The 15,014-nt window shown below is 38.7% G+C and overlaps 1 protein-coding gene across 1 annotated transcript in view; it reads left to right on the top strand.

The window, feature by feature from the left end:
* Nucleotides 1–340: 340 nt before the first annotated feature.
* Nucleotides 341–15,014, top strand: part of LOC309443190 (contactin-3-like) — a gene marked incomplete at its 5' end in the record, with an annotated part of 73,992 nt that continues 59,318 nt past the window's right edge. Inside the window, one exon of the mRNA XM_082059930.1 lies at nt 341–395. Coding sequence (XP_081916056.1) covers nt 341–395 — 55 coding nt within the window. The remainder of the gene's footprint in view (nt 396–15,014) is intronic.

Here is a 15,014-nt window from a genome sequence, read left to right on the forward strand (position 1 = left end):
TGCTGGAGATTGGTGAGAAGTATGAACTACAAAATTCACTTACCATCAGCTCTGCTTCTGCTGGGTTATATAGTTCCTAACACCTCATATACACACCTAAATGTGATATGTGTATGTACCTTCTGTTGAGGGTTAAGTCACGAGGAAAAAGACACATCAGAGGGTATGTCAACTTCATATTTATTAAAAAGTACATTAACAAGGAAACAAATTCTTAAGGAGCATCACGGGATTCAGTTTTATGTTTGTTCTTTTAACAGGTTAAACCTTGCCACCTGGAACACTAAACATACAGTTCGTCTGAGACTGAACCTGAATTACTTAATTTAGTTGACTGAAGATGCTGCTACTGTGGAAACAGCTGTTCCTGGTTTCATTTGTTGGCTGTTTTGGAGGTAAAAATGTACAATTGTAATCTCTAACTTCCAGTTTAGAGCTATGCAGAAATCTCCAGATTTGAACTGCACTTGAGGATAGAACCACAGAGACTTTGAAATGCAAATGTCATGTAGAGTCTAGAAACCAAGCATGCAATACATATTTTAAATAATACAAAATATTAACAGTAGGTGAATTAAAATATTATTTTTTCCTCCAAAGTTACTACATAGGACTATGCTTTCAGAGCATGCAGAAGATATTTGAATACATTTCGAATATTATTAGAAAAGCGTGCATGGTAGGTATGCTGATTTAATAGCTACAATATGTATTTTTCTTTAACTGGAAACTTACATTCTTGCTGTAACCGGGGATGATGCTGCAGGTTTTGAGAAAACTTTGTTTACTTTAGAATGGGTTTATTCATGAGGAGTAGTGCTTTGTTATCACTGCATCAATTCTGCAGTTCAGAGGTTTGTGTTTCCTACTACACCAGACAATTCTCAGTGTTTGGAACTTGTGCTGCTTTTTATGTCCTTTCTCTCCTACCACATTGGCTCTTCTGAGTAATTTTTCTACATGTGATTGAGGTCAGTGCACATAGCAGCAGCAGTCCCTTGCTTTACTTTGTGATCTCTTCGTTCAGCATGCACTCTGCTTGAGCATCCCTTGTAATGCCAAGGTTCACGTGAGGGGCAGAGGAGAGGCCCCTGTGCTGCCCTCAGGGGTTGACTCTTGGGGACTTTGGTGTGTTTTGGCATCACCAGGGCTGCAAAAAGCTGACGTAGCTGAGAATTGCCTGTGTGCATCCTCTTCAGAATGGTCATCGCTACTTTGGGAAGGAGTGTGCTTTAACTGAAGCATGTAAATCAAATGGTTTATAGCCTGGGTCTGTTGTGAATAGGTGTGTTTTCTTTGCAACAAGTCTAACGCAGGGATGGATGGAGAGAGACCTTGATGCTGTGGCTGGCCTGTACAGCATCTCATCCCCCTTCCTCCTGTAACTGGTGCTTATGTTCTGGCTGCCCTCAGGAGTAGTGAATTCCTGTACAAGGTGCACAAAAATGCAACTGTGAGTAAGGATTTACCTTTCTATGGGGACTCAGAAAGGCAGGATTTGCTTTTGGCTTAGTCAAAAACTTTGAAGAACGAGAAGCCATGTTATTAAACCAATCTGTAAAGTGAAAGGTGCTAATATTGCCTCTGTCAAATCCAGACGTTTTTATACAGAAAATTATTTTTCCTGCAGGACAACTTTACTGATTGCTTTCTGAAAGAGGTCTTGTGCACTTCTGACACTGAAACAATCATACAGGACTTGCACAGAATTATTGGTTAAAATAGAGTGGCTTTGCTTTTCTCCCCTTTAAATTGCTGGGAGCAAAGCTACCTTTGAATAATGCTTTTGAGTGGATACTGTCTTGCTGCTGGGTCTGTGCTTTCCCTGTGTCAGTCTGGCCCATCCTGCTGCCATGGTGTAAGCCATGTGGTGTGACTCCCTTTGAGCCTCTGAAAATCCCAAAATATGGAGGGAGGAGATGACAGTGCCCTGTTTCCCTGTAGGAGGATCAGAGTTAGTGCTTTGTGGTGTTCCTTGCTGCTGCTTTGGTACTTCCAGCTCTTCTTGTAGTAGCAAACTTGTGCAGCAGCGGTGCTGTGCAAGGCAGGAGCGTGATGCTGTGAGCATCCTGCGCTAGGTAGAAACTGGAGCTGTCCCAGCCAGGGCTGTGCTGCTCTTTGGGCTGCATCTGGAAATACCTGGAGCTGAAAATATGCCTGTAGTCTTCAAATAACTTGAAGGATGTAAGTCCACTCTCTGCAATACCTACTACACCTGCTATAGTTGGGGAATTACTTACAAGGCAAATTAGTGGCTGCTGCACATTGGCAAAATTTGATGTTATATATGTCAGCAAAACAACCTGGTGCTGCAGAATGTACGTATGTGCTTTTGAACATCTCATATGTAACTTTGGATTTCTGATGACTGTTTGGTACAGTTTTTATTAAAAGGAGAAATATTTGATAATGAAAATATAGACTAAGTATTGATACTAAAAAACCTGTTTTGTAATCTGTTAAAAATAGTTTATTCCTACAAGGTTTTGCATTTGATATAAGGTAAGGAAGATAAGGACTAATAACTTTTATCTTGCTGTAGCTTTTGGTGACATTTATACAATTTAATAGTTATTCTTTGAATCATAACAAATATGGGAGATACAACTATTATGAGAGGCAGACTAAAACATCCCAATACTTCATTTGTAGATAGCACACAGTAAAATGTTATTTTGAAAAACAACAATCATTTTGCCTGTATTGAAGTTGTATCTTTTTTAAATTGCGAAGCATGCAAATCTTCTCAATTGATGTGTTGTATTTAAATATGCCCTTTTTTAAAAAATGGAAAAAACCTTTGAGATAATATGTGAGGTAACATCCAGACCCAGGAGGGTAGGCACAGGGTTCTTCTGGTCTCATAGGCACTGCTGATATGAGTAGTAATATGGAGAAAGCTGTAAACATCACCGATTAGAGGCTTGCAAACAAATACTTGGACTTTGAGCTGCAACATTTGCAAAACTATTGGTGTGACACCCTCAAAGCTTCACTCAGATCCCTTTGGCCTCCATAGCTGTTTATATGGAGAGGTACATAAGCCTTTTCTACATGGATGAAAGGTTTTTCACCCATCTGTTGAAGAACTTTTTAATCCTTTAATCTTCCTTATATTTTTATTTCATGTCATCTCGGTTCTTTTGAGTCATATTTAAAAGGAACTTAGATGAAAGCAAGTTTTGTTTTTGCTGCCTATGAAGAAAGATAGCCTTAAGGATTGAGGATGAATGGAAAGGTTTCTCATGTTAAACTATATAAACACCAGGTCTACCAAATGACTTACTGAAAAAATGTAGTAATGAGTGTGTGGTTCTAAGCAAATGTAGCTGCAGAAAGAGACACTATGAAAGGAATTATGTTAGCTGCAAATTCATCAGTTCACATCTCTAAGTTCAATGTTTTCAATAGCGAAGTTGGCATTGACTATCATTGAGTCTGCTAATAGAGAAGTGTTCATTATTCAGCCAATTACTCTGCTAGTAGAATACTTCATTTCCCATCGCCATTGCAGTAACAAAGATAACGTTGCTAATGTTTTGAAGTGCAAATGATTCTGGTTCTCTGTAAGACTCTCCTCTTCCCATGTTCATCATGCCAGCCCTTTTCTGCATCTAGTTCAGTTCGTCTCCCTTCGATTAGGGTATGTTCCAAATGTGAGTTCAGTAGCTGTGGAGAGTTGGTAGACTGAAGGACCAGCAAGAAGTCAAGCAAAAAGCTACTTTTCACATTGCCAAAAGCCAGATGGTTTGATGCAGCAAGATTCCTTTTTAATTTTTTTTTTAATTTTTTTTTTTTAATTTTAATTTTTTTAATATATATTTCCCTAACTTAATGTCTTTATGTTGCTGTCATTGAGATTTTTGCTTGGAGTTAGTCAGCACTTGCCGAGACAAGAATTTGAGCCAGATGTAATTTGCTGAACAGCCTGAATTGAGCATTTCCAGCTGCCTAACCCATCTAACTCGAAACTCTGTGGAAGTTTTCAGTCCTTATATACAGTTCTGCTGTTCGGAGACTGGCATGTGTTTAATGCTAATGTTACCTCTTTGCTTCAACGGCTTGGTTGTTGTTAGTAGACCTTTGGAGTGGTGTGCATCTAAAACCCACTGGGGAATCCTCTAGCTGAGTTTATTTCAAGACAGATGTTAGTAAAAGCACACTGTAAATGTAAGACAAGTTGTTAAACAATTTTGAGAATGTTACTTTTAACCTATCATTAAGATAGATCAGCAGGTATTCTGACTCTCTAGAAACAATTTTTCTTGTGCTTTGCTTATGAGCAAAGAGTCTTGTCCTTTCAAGACCTGTCTGCAGTTCAGTGTTCTGCAATAATATTATAGCTACAGAAATGGAGATGCTGCTGATATTGGCTTATAAACCTTAACGTTCTTTGTCCTTACAGATAAAGTATTTCAAACTAGTTCCCTTATTGCAATGTCCTATATTGAATTGCTTTTTGTTTATCCTATGTGAATCTTCACAGTTCATCAAAGTGGGGATGTTAGAGTATCTAATAAAAAAAAAAAGACCTTTGGGTTTTTGTTTATTGATGTATACTTATATCTGTATGATTAACAATCCTGTGGTCTTTTTTGTTCATTTACCTAAGGGAACTAAAAGATGATTATTTAGCGCTAAGTGTATATGTGTATATATATATATATACACATACACACACATATATACATGGAGTTTCAAAATGTCTACCTTGTTATGAAAGGAATTTCAAACCACATACTTTAGCATTATGTTTAAATTACTCTAAAGAACAACTTCAAAGATCAAAATGAATAAAATATGCAAACCAACACGAACAATTAAAGTGCGAAACTAAGTGATCATCTGTGGCAAAGTCTTGAATTGACTCTGGTATAGACTTCCCTGTCCAGCATGTCCCAGCTGATTTCACTGACTCTTTCGGGGAACTGGGTAGCGGTTCCTTCAGTTCTCGGGTGCTGCAGGCTGATGTGCTGCTGTTACGATGACTGGTGAATGTGCTGAACATCTCAGATAATTAAGGTAAACACCTATCATATGAAGCTGTGAACTGCTTCTCTGCAGTTTGCGTGTCAGCTGGCTTTTCTCTACCACTCGTGCCAATTTTGGCTTCGTTTTCCTGCCGCGGTTCATTGTGCTGCTGGGCTGGGAGCAGGAGGCGGCTCCACGGGCAGCGCGGGCTCCATCAGCCCCAGCTGGCACCTGTGCTCTGCATTTGCTCGCCCAGCCTTTCACAGCAGCCCTGGTGTGAGCATGGGAATTAGTTTCTTTTGCTTTCTCATGGTTTTCTACTGTTTTCAGCTGGTTTATGCTACTAAAGCTGACTGCTCTGTTCTCCTTGGAAAGGTGTCTTTTACAAGTTTCTCCTGAGAATAAAGAGGAGAAGCAACTTTTGAAGGGGAAAAAAAGCTGTGAAGAAAGAGAAAGTTAAAGAAATGAAACAATGAGAACCGTGTGTGTAAATGCATAATTTTTCTGTTCTTTGGGAGATGAAATGGCGCATTTCAAACAGTATGTCCAGGGTGAGGCCTGTAGAATCCACTTGGACTTTCTTTGCTAAGGTTCTAACTCATTGCCACCACAAATAGGGTATCCTAACGCTGTCTTGACTGCACTTTTTTTGTTTTGCCCTATCCAGATAAATTGCCATTAAACTTACTTAACTCCAGCCACTACAAGCCTTTGCTAAAAAAAAAATAAATTAAAATCCCTTTGTAACCTACAGAAACTATTTATGCTGAAATTTGCCAACAAATAGGTTTTCCTTCTAATTCCTTATTTAATAGTACATTTGAGTTTAAAATTAGATTATGTCATATCTATTTCTCTATGTAAACTCAGAGTTTTAAATTGTTTTCATTTTCACTTTTTCATTTTGTTTTCTCAGTTTAATATAGAAAAAAATCTCTGTTAAACCCCCAGGCTCTGCGATGCCGTGTATCAGATCCACAGCTCTCCTCTTTGTTAGTATTAAGAGACTTATGAAATTGGAAAGCATGATTTCTTCTTTAATTTTCTGAAGAGCATGAAAACAAACCTTCCGTGTTCTTACTGATTTATTGTTGCTATTAAATCATGCCACAAGGAAAACAGAAATGCTCTGTCTGGGGGAGAGCTTGGCTCTCCATGCCTGGAATACCAGTTTATGAGGTGGTGGGTGATTTTCTTGATTTGGTATGTTTAAAGGATCTCAGTCAGGTTCCTGTTTTGGCCTCCCACATTTTCTGTCCCATATTGATTTTGAGGAAGCAAGAAGAGCACCTTGCTGAAAACTGAGTGTAATATTATTGTGTTTACCTTGGATCCCAAATACCAGCATCGTCTGAGATCATTGAGATGAATGAACAATATTCCTGTTCATGCTAGCATCCAGCATGATTGGAAAGAGGCTTGGATTTTTGTCAAATCCTTACAAGCCAGGTGATCAGGAAAAACCAGTACTGGGTTTACAGATGCACTAGTACATATATTTTCATAGAATAGTTCAGGTTGTAAGGAACCTCCAAAGCTCATCCAGTGCCACCCCTGCCATGAGCAGGGACATCTTCACCCAGCTCAGCTTGCTCAGAGCCCCGTCCAGCCTGGCCTGGGATGTCTCCAGGGATGGGGCATCCGCCACCTCTCTGGGCAACCTGGACCAGTGTCTCACCACCCTTGTTGTAAGAAAGTTCTTCCTCATGTCCAGCCTGAATCTCCACTCCTTCAGTTGAAATCCATTACCCCTTGTCCTGTTGCAACAGACCCTGCTAAAAAGTCGGTTCCCATCTTCCTCATAGGCCCCTTTTAAATACTGAAAGGCTGCTCAGTCTGGGATTTGTTGTTCTTTTGGAGTGCTGCTGTAGGATCTGACCGCATCAGGGAATGTGGCCTCAGTCCATGCTATCTTGCATTTATATGTGCAGTTTGTTTTAAGAGCTCAGTCGCTCACCCAATAATTCTGGGTGTGTCTGTCGTCTTAGTACGTGCTTATGTAGTGAGATGCTGTTGCTTTGTGGCTAAACATCTTTTGAAGGCACACGAGTGCTGCCTTTTTTTTGTGTGTGTGTGTGTGTGGTTTCAACCAAGAGGTTTACCAAACACGAACATGTTGTTGATTTAACGTAGGTAGATGAAAGAATAACTCGTGTTTCTGGTGAATGCTTACATTGAAACTAATCGCACGTAGGAGTGTATGTGCAGTCATAAATGTGTAATTCTTAGTGTAGGCTTCTTGGACTTTGGCAGAATGCCAGCAATACCTTCCTGTGTGCAAAACAGATACAGCTCTTAAAATTTGCCATGATTTTGATTTAGTCTTTGATGGGGAGTTTCTGTATGGGTGAGAATCCATTTGTAGTAAAAAAAATAAACAGCTATCATCACTTACTACAGTGACACTGCTCTTGTTAAAATTCAGTTTTCATTAAGAGGTACACTATTCGGACAGAACCAGTCTGTATCTTAATGCATAATGGTTTTGTGTATTAATAGTAATATCCCTTTTGTACATTATACGTGTATAGTTATAATATTAAATGCATCTATGCCAACAGTGACTGTCAGAATTGTTTAGCGAGTATTGCTAACAAGTTTCATTACACTGGTAGAAAATTTTGATGGCTTATTAGTTACAAAATGAGGAACAAGTCTTAGAGTTCTGCTTTTCTATGAACTGCTTGATATCATGGGTGTTTCATACAGATGGGATATCAGAAAACAGAATTGCTGCTGTAAATCTGAAGATAACCCTTTACACTTAAACCCAACATACTATCTAAGCCTAACTTCTCTGTTATGGTGAACAAAGGTTATGGTAAACAGCCTGGTACATCACCTCTGGGAGGCAAGAAGTTTGCCCCGCTGCAGGCATCTTTTGCCAATAAACTGACAGAAGCTGGTGACTTATTTGAGACCCAGTTTTACCTGTTGCTATGAACTGTGTAAATCTTGCATCTGCCTTCCTGCTGCAACTCTTGTTTTTAATACAACTGTAGTAGTCTGTACACCTGTGCCTTAGTGTTGTGAGCTTTTCTGTTTTCAGCCTACCAATAGAACACTTTAACTTTGAGAAAGGCTTTTTAGGGCTCATTTTCATTCTTTGTCAATATTGCAATAAGTTGAGCTGCAATAAAAAATGCTAATCCGTTCCCTTGGAATTGAGGTTAAAATGTAGTTTCCTTCATCAGGATCTTCTGTTTTTTTCTTGTCAACTATATATAAACCTGCCATGCAGTGAGGGTAGGACAGGAACCTCTCCACAGGTGATTTTTGGGTTAGCGTGGTCCAACAGTGGCAACTCTGCCTTTCTGCAGAGGCGAGGTCTTAGAGGATGTTGCAGGACAGCTGTTTCCCACTGCGGCATCAGGCAGTCCTGGCTGCCTCCGGGAGAGGCTGTCACCCGCTCTCTGCAAGCTGGGATCCCTCACTCTGCTTTCCTAAAGCATCAGCTTATCTCCTCTGCCTTGTCCCCCAGCAGCAGCTAGTAAAGTCATTCTTCTGTACTTGCTAGGCTGTCCCTACTGAAGAGATAAAAGCTTAGGGCTTGGCTGCTTTGCTTGTCTTCTGCTGGTTTGCGCAATGAAATGAAGATAAAGTTTTCACTCGTTACCTGAATAGCCATCCTGTTTTTTCCTCTGCCTTTTGATAGCGAACCAGTCAGCAGCATCCCAGGCTTGCTCTTCAGCCATCTTCATTAATTAACCTGCCTTTTGAAGTATGTATCATTGGTTATTGCTGAAGAATAAATGATGACCAAGGCAGATGATTTATCTCATCTAGTCTGATAATTCCTGGAGGTTTGGGTACCACCTTTAATCTTCTATTTCTTACCTACAAAAGAGATCCAGTGCTGCTCGTTGCTTTCTGGAATCATTGCTTTATGAAAGCTGGATCTCTGCGGGTGAGACTCGTGCTACAGAACTACCAAGGTGGGCAGGGGAAAAAGCCTTTTCTCTGCAAGCAAGAAGGTAAAAGACATAATTCACAAGGGAAAAGGAGTTGAGGAGAAGCTTGCTGTGCAGAACATGGGCTGTATCAGCCCCTCACTTGGGAAGCCCAGGACACTGCAAGGAAAAAAAACATATTAAAGTGGTTGTGGATGACAGTTGAACATCAGAGAAGGTATACTGTGGTTGATATCTGAAGCTGAATAATTTAGCAGATGTTCTGGAGGAAAACAACAGAACTGAGAATAAATGTTTTGTATTTTAAAGAGCCTTCCAGAAGAAACTGTTCTGATTTTGTTGATTTTTTTTTTTTTTTCTTAATTATCATGTTAAAAATGGATGCTTCAGATTTGTAATTTTTGGTACTTTTAAGTACACTACTCCAAGCCTCTTGCACACAAGCGCTTTTTTGCTACAATTAACTTTTCAGTTTCTTAACTACAAATGGGATAATTCTAGCTTTTAACTTTTCTGACACAGGATGTACATATCAGTGATGAGATTTTGGGGATCAGTATTTATCAGGGATCAGAACACAATTTTCACACTGGGTTTTCAGTAAAAAATAACACAAGGTTGTAAACCAAAAGCTTAACCTCAGCTGTATTACTATACATATTTGAAAACCTGAGCAAATAAAAGCTCATTTATATTCTTGTCTGATTAGCACAATCAGAACTTATTGATGCTAAAATGAACCAAATTTCCATAACTATAAACAGAATATTAAAATTCAGCTGTCTAATGTAGAATAATATTTTTTTCCTTCTTGGGTGGAACATAGTTATGACTTTCTTGTTGACTTTTTAAGAGTGTTTTAACAAAGTCAGAAGCAATTCAAACACATGCCTTTTTGGCAGGAAAGTAGATGTTTTTCTAGACAAGTGTTGCTTGTTCTCTTGGAAGAGAAAGCAGATGATGATACACAGGTAAATGTGTTTGTGCTTGGCTGTCCTTTATCTTGTGTAGTCGAGGATCAGACATCCAGGAACTGAGGGCTCTGTGGAGAAACATTTGAATGTAGAAACCACTTTACCTGAACCAGCCACTAGAAGTATTTATAGTATTTTAATCCATCAGAGAACAGAAAGCCTTAGTGAAGAAGGGGAGTTATGGAGTGACTTTATGCAGTGACATAAAGTAAGGAACTTTCTATACTGAAACCAACTGGATATTTCTCTGGTGTAAAATGAGGAATCTGCAATAGCTTAATGCAAAGGGTGCATGGCTGTGGGTTAAGGAAACCTGGGTTCAAACTGTGATGGCTGTGACCTTGTGCAGGTGACTTAAACTTCCATTCAAATCCCAAGGAAAAAGCGTAATGACGCTTGCAAGTTTTTGTGCAGTCCCAAGGGTCTGTGTGAAAAGAGTCACAAAACTGAGACTTACTGCGTTGTTATAAATACACATTGGGATCTGTTCCTATCTCATAACTGTCATTTTGTTGAGAAGTACCAAGTGTGAGGAATTGATGGGTTATCGTCCCTTTTGTTTAGTTGAGGCTATGGATATGTCTGGAGCTTATTTTAAATAAGCAGAGAATTTCAGCACTCCTATGCCACCCCTTCACCATTGCAGACTTGAGTGGCTTGAAATGCCACCTTGTCCCCGGTGAGCTGCAAGTCGTGCCTTGCACACAAGGCACACACTTTGCAAAATAATTCAGTGCATCTGCGGGTGCTCTGCAGGAAGAGACAAAAAACTGCAAAGAAAAAAAGTAGCATTAATTTGCCTTTGGTGGTTGTTGTGCCACGAGAACTTCCAAATGTTTTAAAGCTGAATTGAAAACAGCTTAATTTGCATAGTCAAGGGTAATTAGTGTGTATTTTATCCTGGTTCCTCACACAACTATTTATAACTCTGAAAACAACATAGAAAATCCCCAATTAGTTCAATGTGTTAGATTCAGTTGGGGATTCTCCCATACTTCAGAGGTGGCAGATAAAGGTAGTGCTATTGATAAACGGGTAAATGGCAGATTTTATGATATTGAAGGTAACGGGCAAATTCTGATGCTAACAGCCTTAGTACCAGACATGGGATTTGATTCACACTGATGTGGTTGTAACTCAACATAAATCTCTCAATGGCATCCTAAAGGAGCTTCAGGTCTGCTCCTTGGTGATTTTTAGGAGGCCTTTGCATAGCTTGGAAGAGCTGAAGTACAAATAAGAACCAGTCTTTTAAAGCTCTGCTGTATGTTCAAAAATTTTTTATCTAGTTAATTCCAGATTACTTTGTGGTCTTCATGTTGCCAGAGATAATTCATTGGTAGAGACTTTATGAATTGGGTCTTTTAAAGTTTCATCACATTTCTCATTTTTAAGGTTCACTATGTAGAGGGATCATATGGCACATTATTTAATTCGTCAAGGTGGCTATGGGGATGTGTAATGGAAGGAAATGCATTTTCCCTACATTTTTCAAAATGTGAAGAAACATTTATCCTGTTTTAACACCCTAAAAATGGAACAGATTCATTCCTTCCCGTGATATTTTGTGCTAGCTGGGAAGTGATGGCAACAAGCTCTGATAAAAGACAGTGGTTTTTTGAGATAAACTACTGACATTAATGGTGCCTTGACTTTCTGAGGAGAGGGGGTGGTGTGACACTTCTCTCTGCCTTCAAAATTTATAAGAATTGGCTTTGATTGCAGCTGTAGAAAACACCTAGACCTGAATTTACTTACTAGCCAATGTACAACTTAATTGCAGACTGTAGATTGTAGTTTAAAGAAATAAAATTACCTGGCTGAATCTATTTTCTTAAATATATAAAATCTAAATGTTCATTTCCGATTTTCCATCTACATCCATTGCATTGATGTAGGGTGGGCAAATTTCAGCTCTTACAAGAATTTACAAGTGAGTGACAATAATGAGCAACATATTGGAAAATATTCTGGGTTTTTTATCCTGACGTGAATTGTTGTATTCTGTAAATAATATCTGAAGAGAAAATGAAATTACATAAAAGCATAGAGTAAATGAGGGAGAAAAAGCAGTTGTTGCAGATCACAACCTTATCAGTTGGGGTGACCGTTTCAGTTCCATCTGAGTTCTCTCCAGTTCTCATCCTTTTTATATTGGATTAACTAAAAGTTTTTGTCTTCTTATTCCCATAGCAACCTTATCTTTTCTTTTTAAAAGGAAATCTGCTTGTGTCTTACTGTTTTTCAAAGCTTGCGCATGAATGGCTTGTGAAGAAGGGGAGTGTTGTGAGGAGAGAGCATAGACTTTCTGCCATAGGAAATAATATTTTGGAGATAGAGATGAAACTTTATTTTTTCTTTCGGTATCAAAAGCTTTTTATTACATAATTTTTCAGTGTAGATTTTTCATGAAGACTAAAACTTTCATGTTGTTGTGGTAGGCTGTCTGGGCAAAACTCTTTCAAATAGTTTAAGTCCCACCTACGTCCCTAGCCGAAAAGATAGGCACCTGCTGGTCAGTCCATGACCAGTGGCCCACAGCTGGGAATGTCCTGACGTGGGGAGGGTCTTTGGACCCTCCCTATCACCGGGCTGAGGCCCCAGTTGAGGTGCAAAACTGGTTTGTACAAAAGGGTTCATGTATTCTTTGAGTTGCATCTGCTTCTCATTTTAAGGCATTAAATGAGGTTGAAAAAAACAGCTGTTGCTTTGACTCTCTACATCTTTTTCTCATATTAAATATTCCACATAATTGGACTTGCTTAATATAATAAGTGTCTGAACTGAAGTGCAGTGGAAGATCGTTGTGTAAATTGATCTGAATCAGAAATTTTCCCCTCTGTAGCTGTAATGGAGACATTTAACTGTCCACTGCCTCAGTCCCGATGGCTGCATCTGGCTGTGAACCAGAGCCAGCTGGGTTGTGGCGGTGTTAGTACCGACACTAAGAAATAAGGATCTTCTGGAACTGCAGCTTTGTGTACAACTTGTTGTTCACCTGCTTTTGGTTGTCCACCACCTTTTATTAGGTACTGCCAGATCCTGCTGAGAGCAGCTTTTCTACCAAACCTCCTGTGCGTGTGCAAGGCATATTTATTGTCAGTGGGTGAGGAATGGACTGTTTATTTTTTAGCTTATTCATGTTTCATCCTCATAATCTCCCTCGTTGATTTCTCTAATAGCTATTTACATTTTGGCAATAATTATTTTTGACTTAAACATTGATTTTGCTAACTTAGGTATTCTTTGGAGGACAATGATTTGTTTGCTGAAGTTATTTAGCACATGTAGCATCTAGTTCTTACATTGTAAAGTTATTTGGTTTTGGTGGTGGGATTTGGGGGGGAAGTTTTCTGTTTTGCGGGAGTTGTTTGTGCGGGTTTTTTAAGGCTTTGATAACCTAGAAGTTTTCTTTCAATGACAGAGTATACATTAGGTATTTAGACTTTATGCCTGTATTCTTAACAAAACTTTTGAAGTACTAGCTTCACTTTTATAGGTGTAAGAATTTTTATAAATAACTAACGATTTTGACATTTCCTGCATCAGCCTCCTGCCTCCTCCTGTGCCTCATAAAGCTCTACATAAAATGTTTTCATTTTAAGTCTTGCAGATTTTGTGTTTGTTTTGTTTTAGAAGAGTGGTACCTTTCCTTAGGATTTTTGCACTTCAGGCCTGTTCTTAAACTTCTGGAATATGCCTTATTTGGGAAAATAGAGCTTACATTCACTGAAAAATCAAAGCAAGTCATTGCTAGGGAATTTCAGACCTTGTTTTGTTTGTCAGAACCACCCTGATGGGGTCTTGTTAGCCCATTCAGCATATTAAAGATAATATTAAGATAATACTTAAAAGCATCTGTATTACGTTAATACCACATTGAGGGCCTGATCTAAAGCCCATTGAAGTTGTTAGGAATGTTCAGTAGGAATTTAATGCTTTGATCTTTCAAATGTAGTTTTACAACTTAAAGAATCATACATAAAAATGTTTCAGTCAACATAAACACATCTGTGTTATCTGTGTTGTACTTCACCCTTCATGGCTAATAAAACTGTTGGATTTGGAGCCTCAAACGTAAATAAGTACTTAAAATAATAATTCTGAATGCACTTTACAGCAACAAGTCCTGAAATAGGAAAAAATAGTGTTGCTAAAAGGCGTATAACAAGTGCAGTTGTCTTGTGATGTACCAAATTATACTAACGCTCAATGAATATATGAATATATGTTAAGTTTTAACTGTGAGTAGCTCACAGCTGTAACACAATAAATGTCAGATTTAGGAAGGATTGAGAATAACTGTTTAAATGTCTTCACTGTTTATCTTCTGACATTAAATGTACTTTTTCAGGGCTCTGATTTGCTGCCAACCTGCCTACTTTGCTTTCCCAATGTTTATCATTGGCATATCTACTTGCTAAGCAAAGTAGGTATTTTAACACCAAAGTGATGCATCTTGCAAAACTATTCCTGTTATGTTGCGTTGCTTCTGTCTTTATTTTTGTATCGATAATGTATTTATGTGAGTGTTTCTAGTATAGTAGTGAGCAGTTACAGAGAGCACAGGCTGTGAATTGTGGGGAGTTTCATTTAATAATCAAGAAAATTCTCACTACATATGAGAAGAGATGCAGTACCTGCTTTTTATTTTCCTGTTATTACCTTTCTCAGCCCTATGCAGTGAGAGACTTTCTTTCTCTTTTATGAAACTATATTTCTTCAGCCCACGGCTTTTTATTAAATTGTAGTTAACAATACAGTTTTGAGGATTACATCACCCTGTGCAGAGTAATCTGGCTTAGGCTGGGGATCAATCTGCACATAGAGCATCTGTCACTTAACGATTTTGCTTAGATACCAACAAAAAGATTTGAGGTCCCACTGTGTTTTGAGGGTTTTCTCCTTATGTACATGTCTCAATCTATTAAACTTTCTTCAGTAGCACTGGTTTTATAAACAGAGTAGCAGAAGAACAGGTAGGTATTTCTGGGCACTTGTTTTCTTCCACGGCTGCAGCTCCTGTTGCTGAATGGTCTGATGCTGAATTTATTAATCTATGCAATTGCTCAGGTGTAATCCCTTGTTCAGCCACATTTATTCATCCACCGAAGGATGTGCACATTGGTACATCATAGCATATTAAAGGTTTACTGCT

Source organism: Streptopelia decaocto (assembly GCF_964273445.1).
Source record: "Streptopelia decaocto genome assembly, chromosome: 8".
NCBI lineage: Eukaryota > Metazoa > Chordata > Aves > Columbiformes > Columbidae > Streptopelia > Streptopelia decaocto.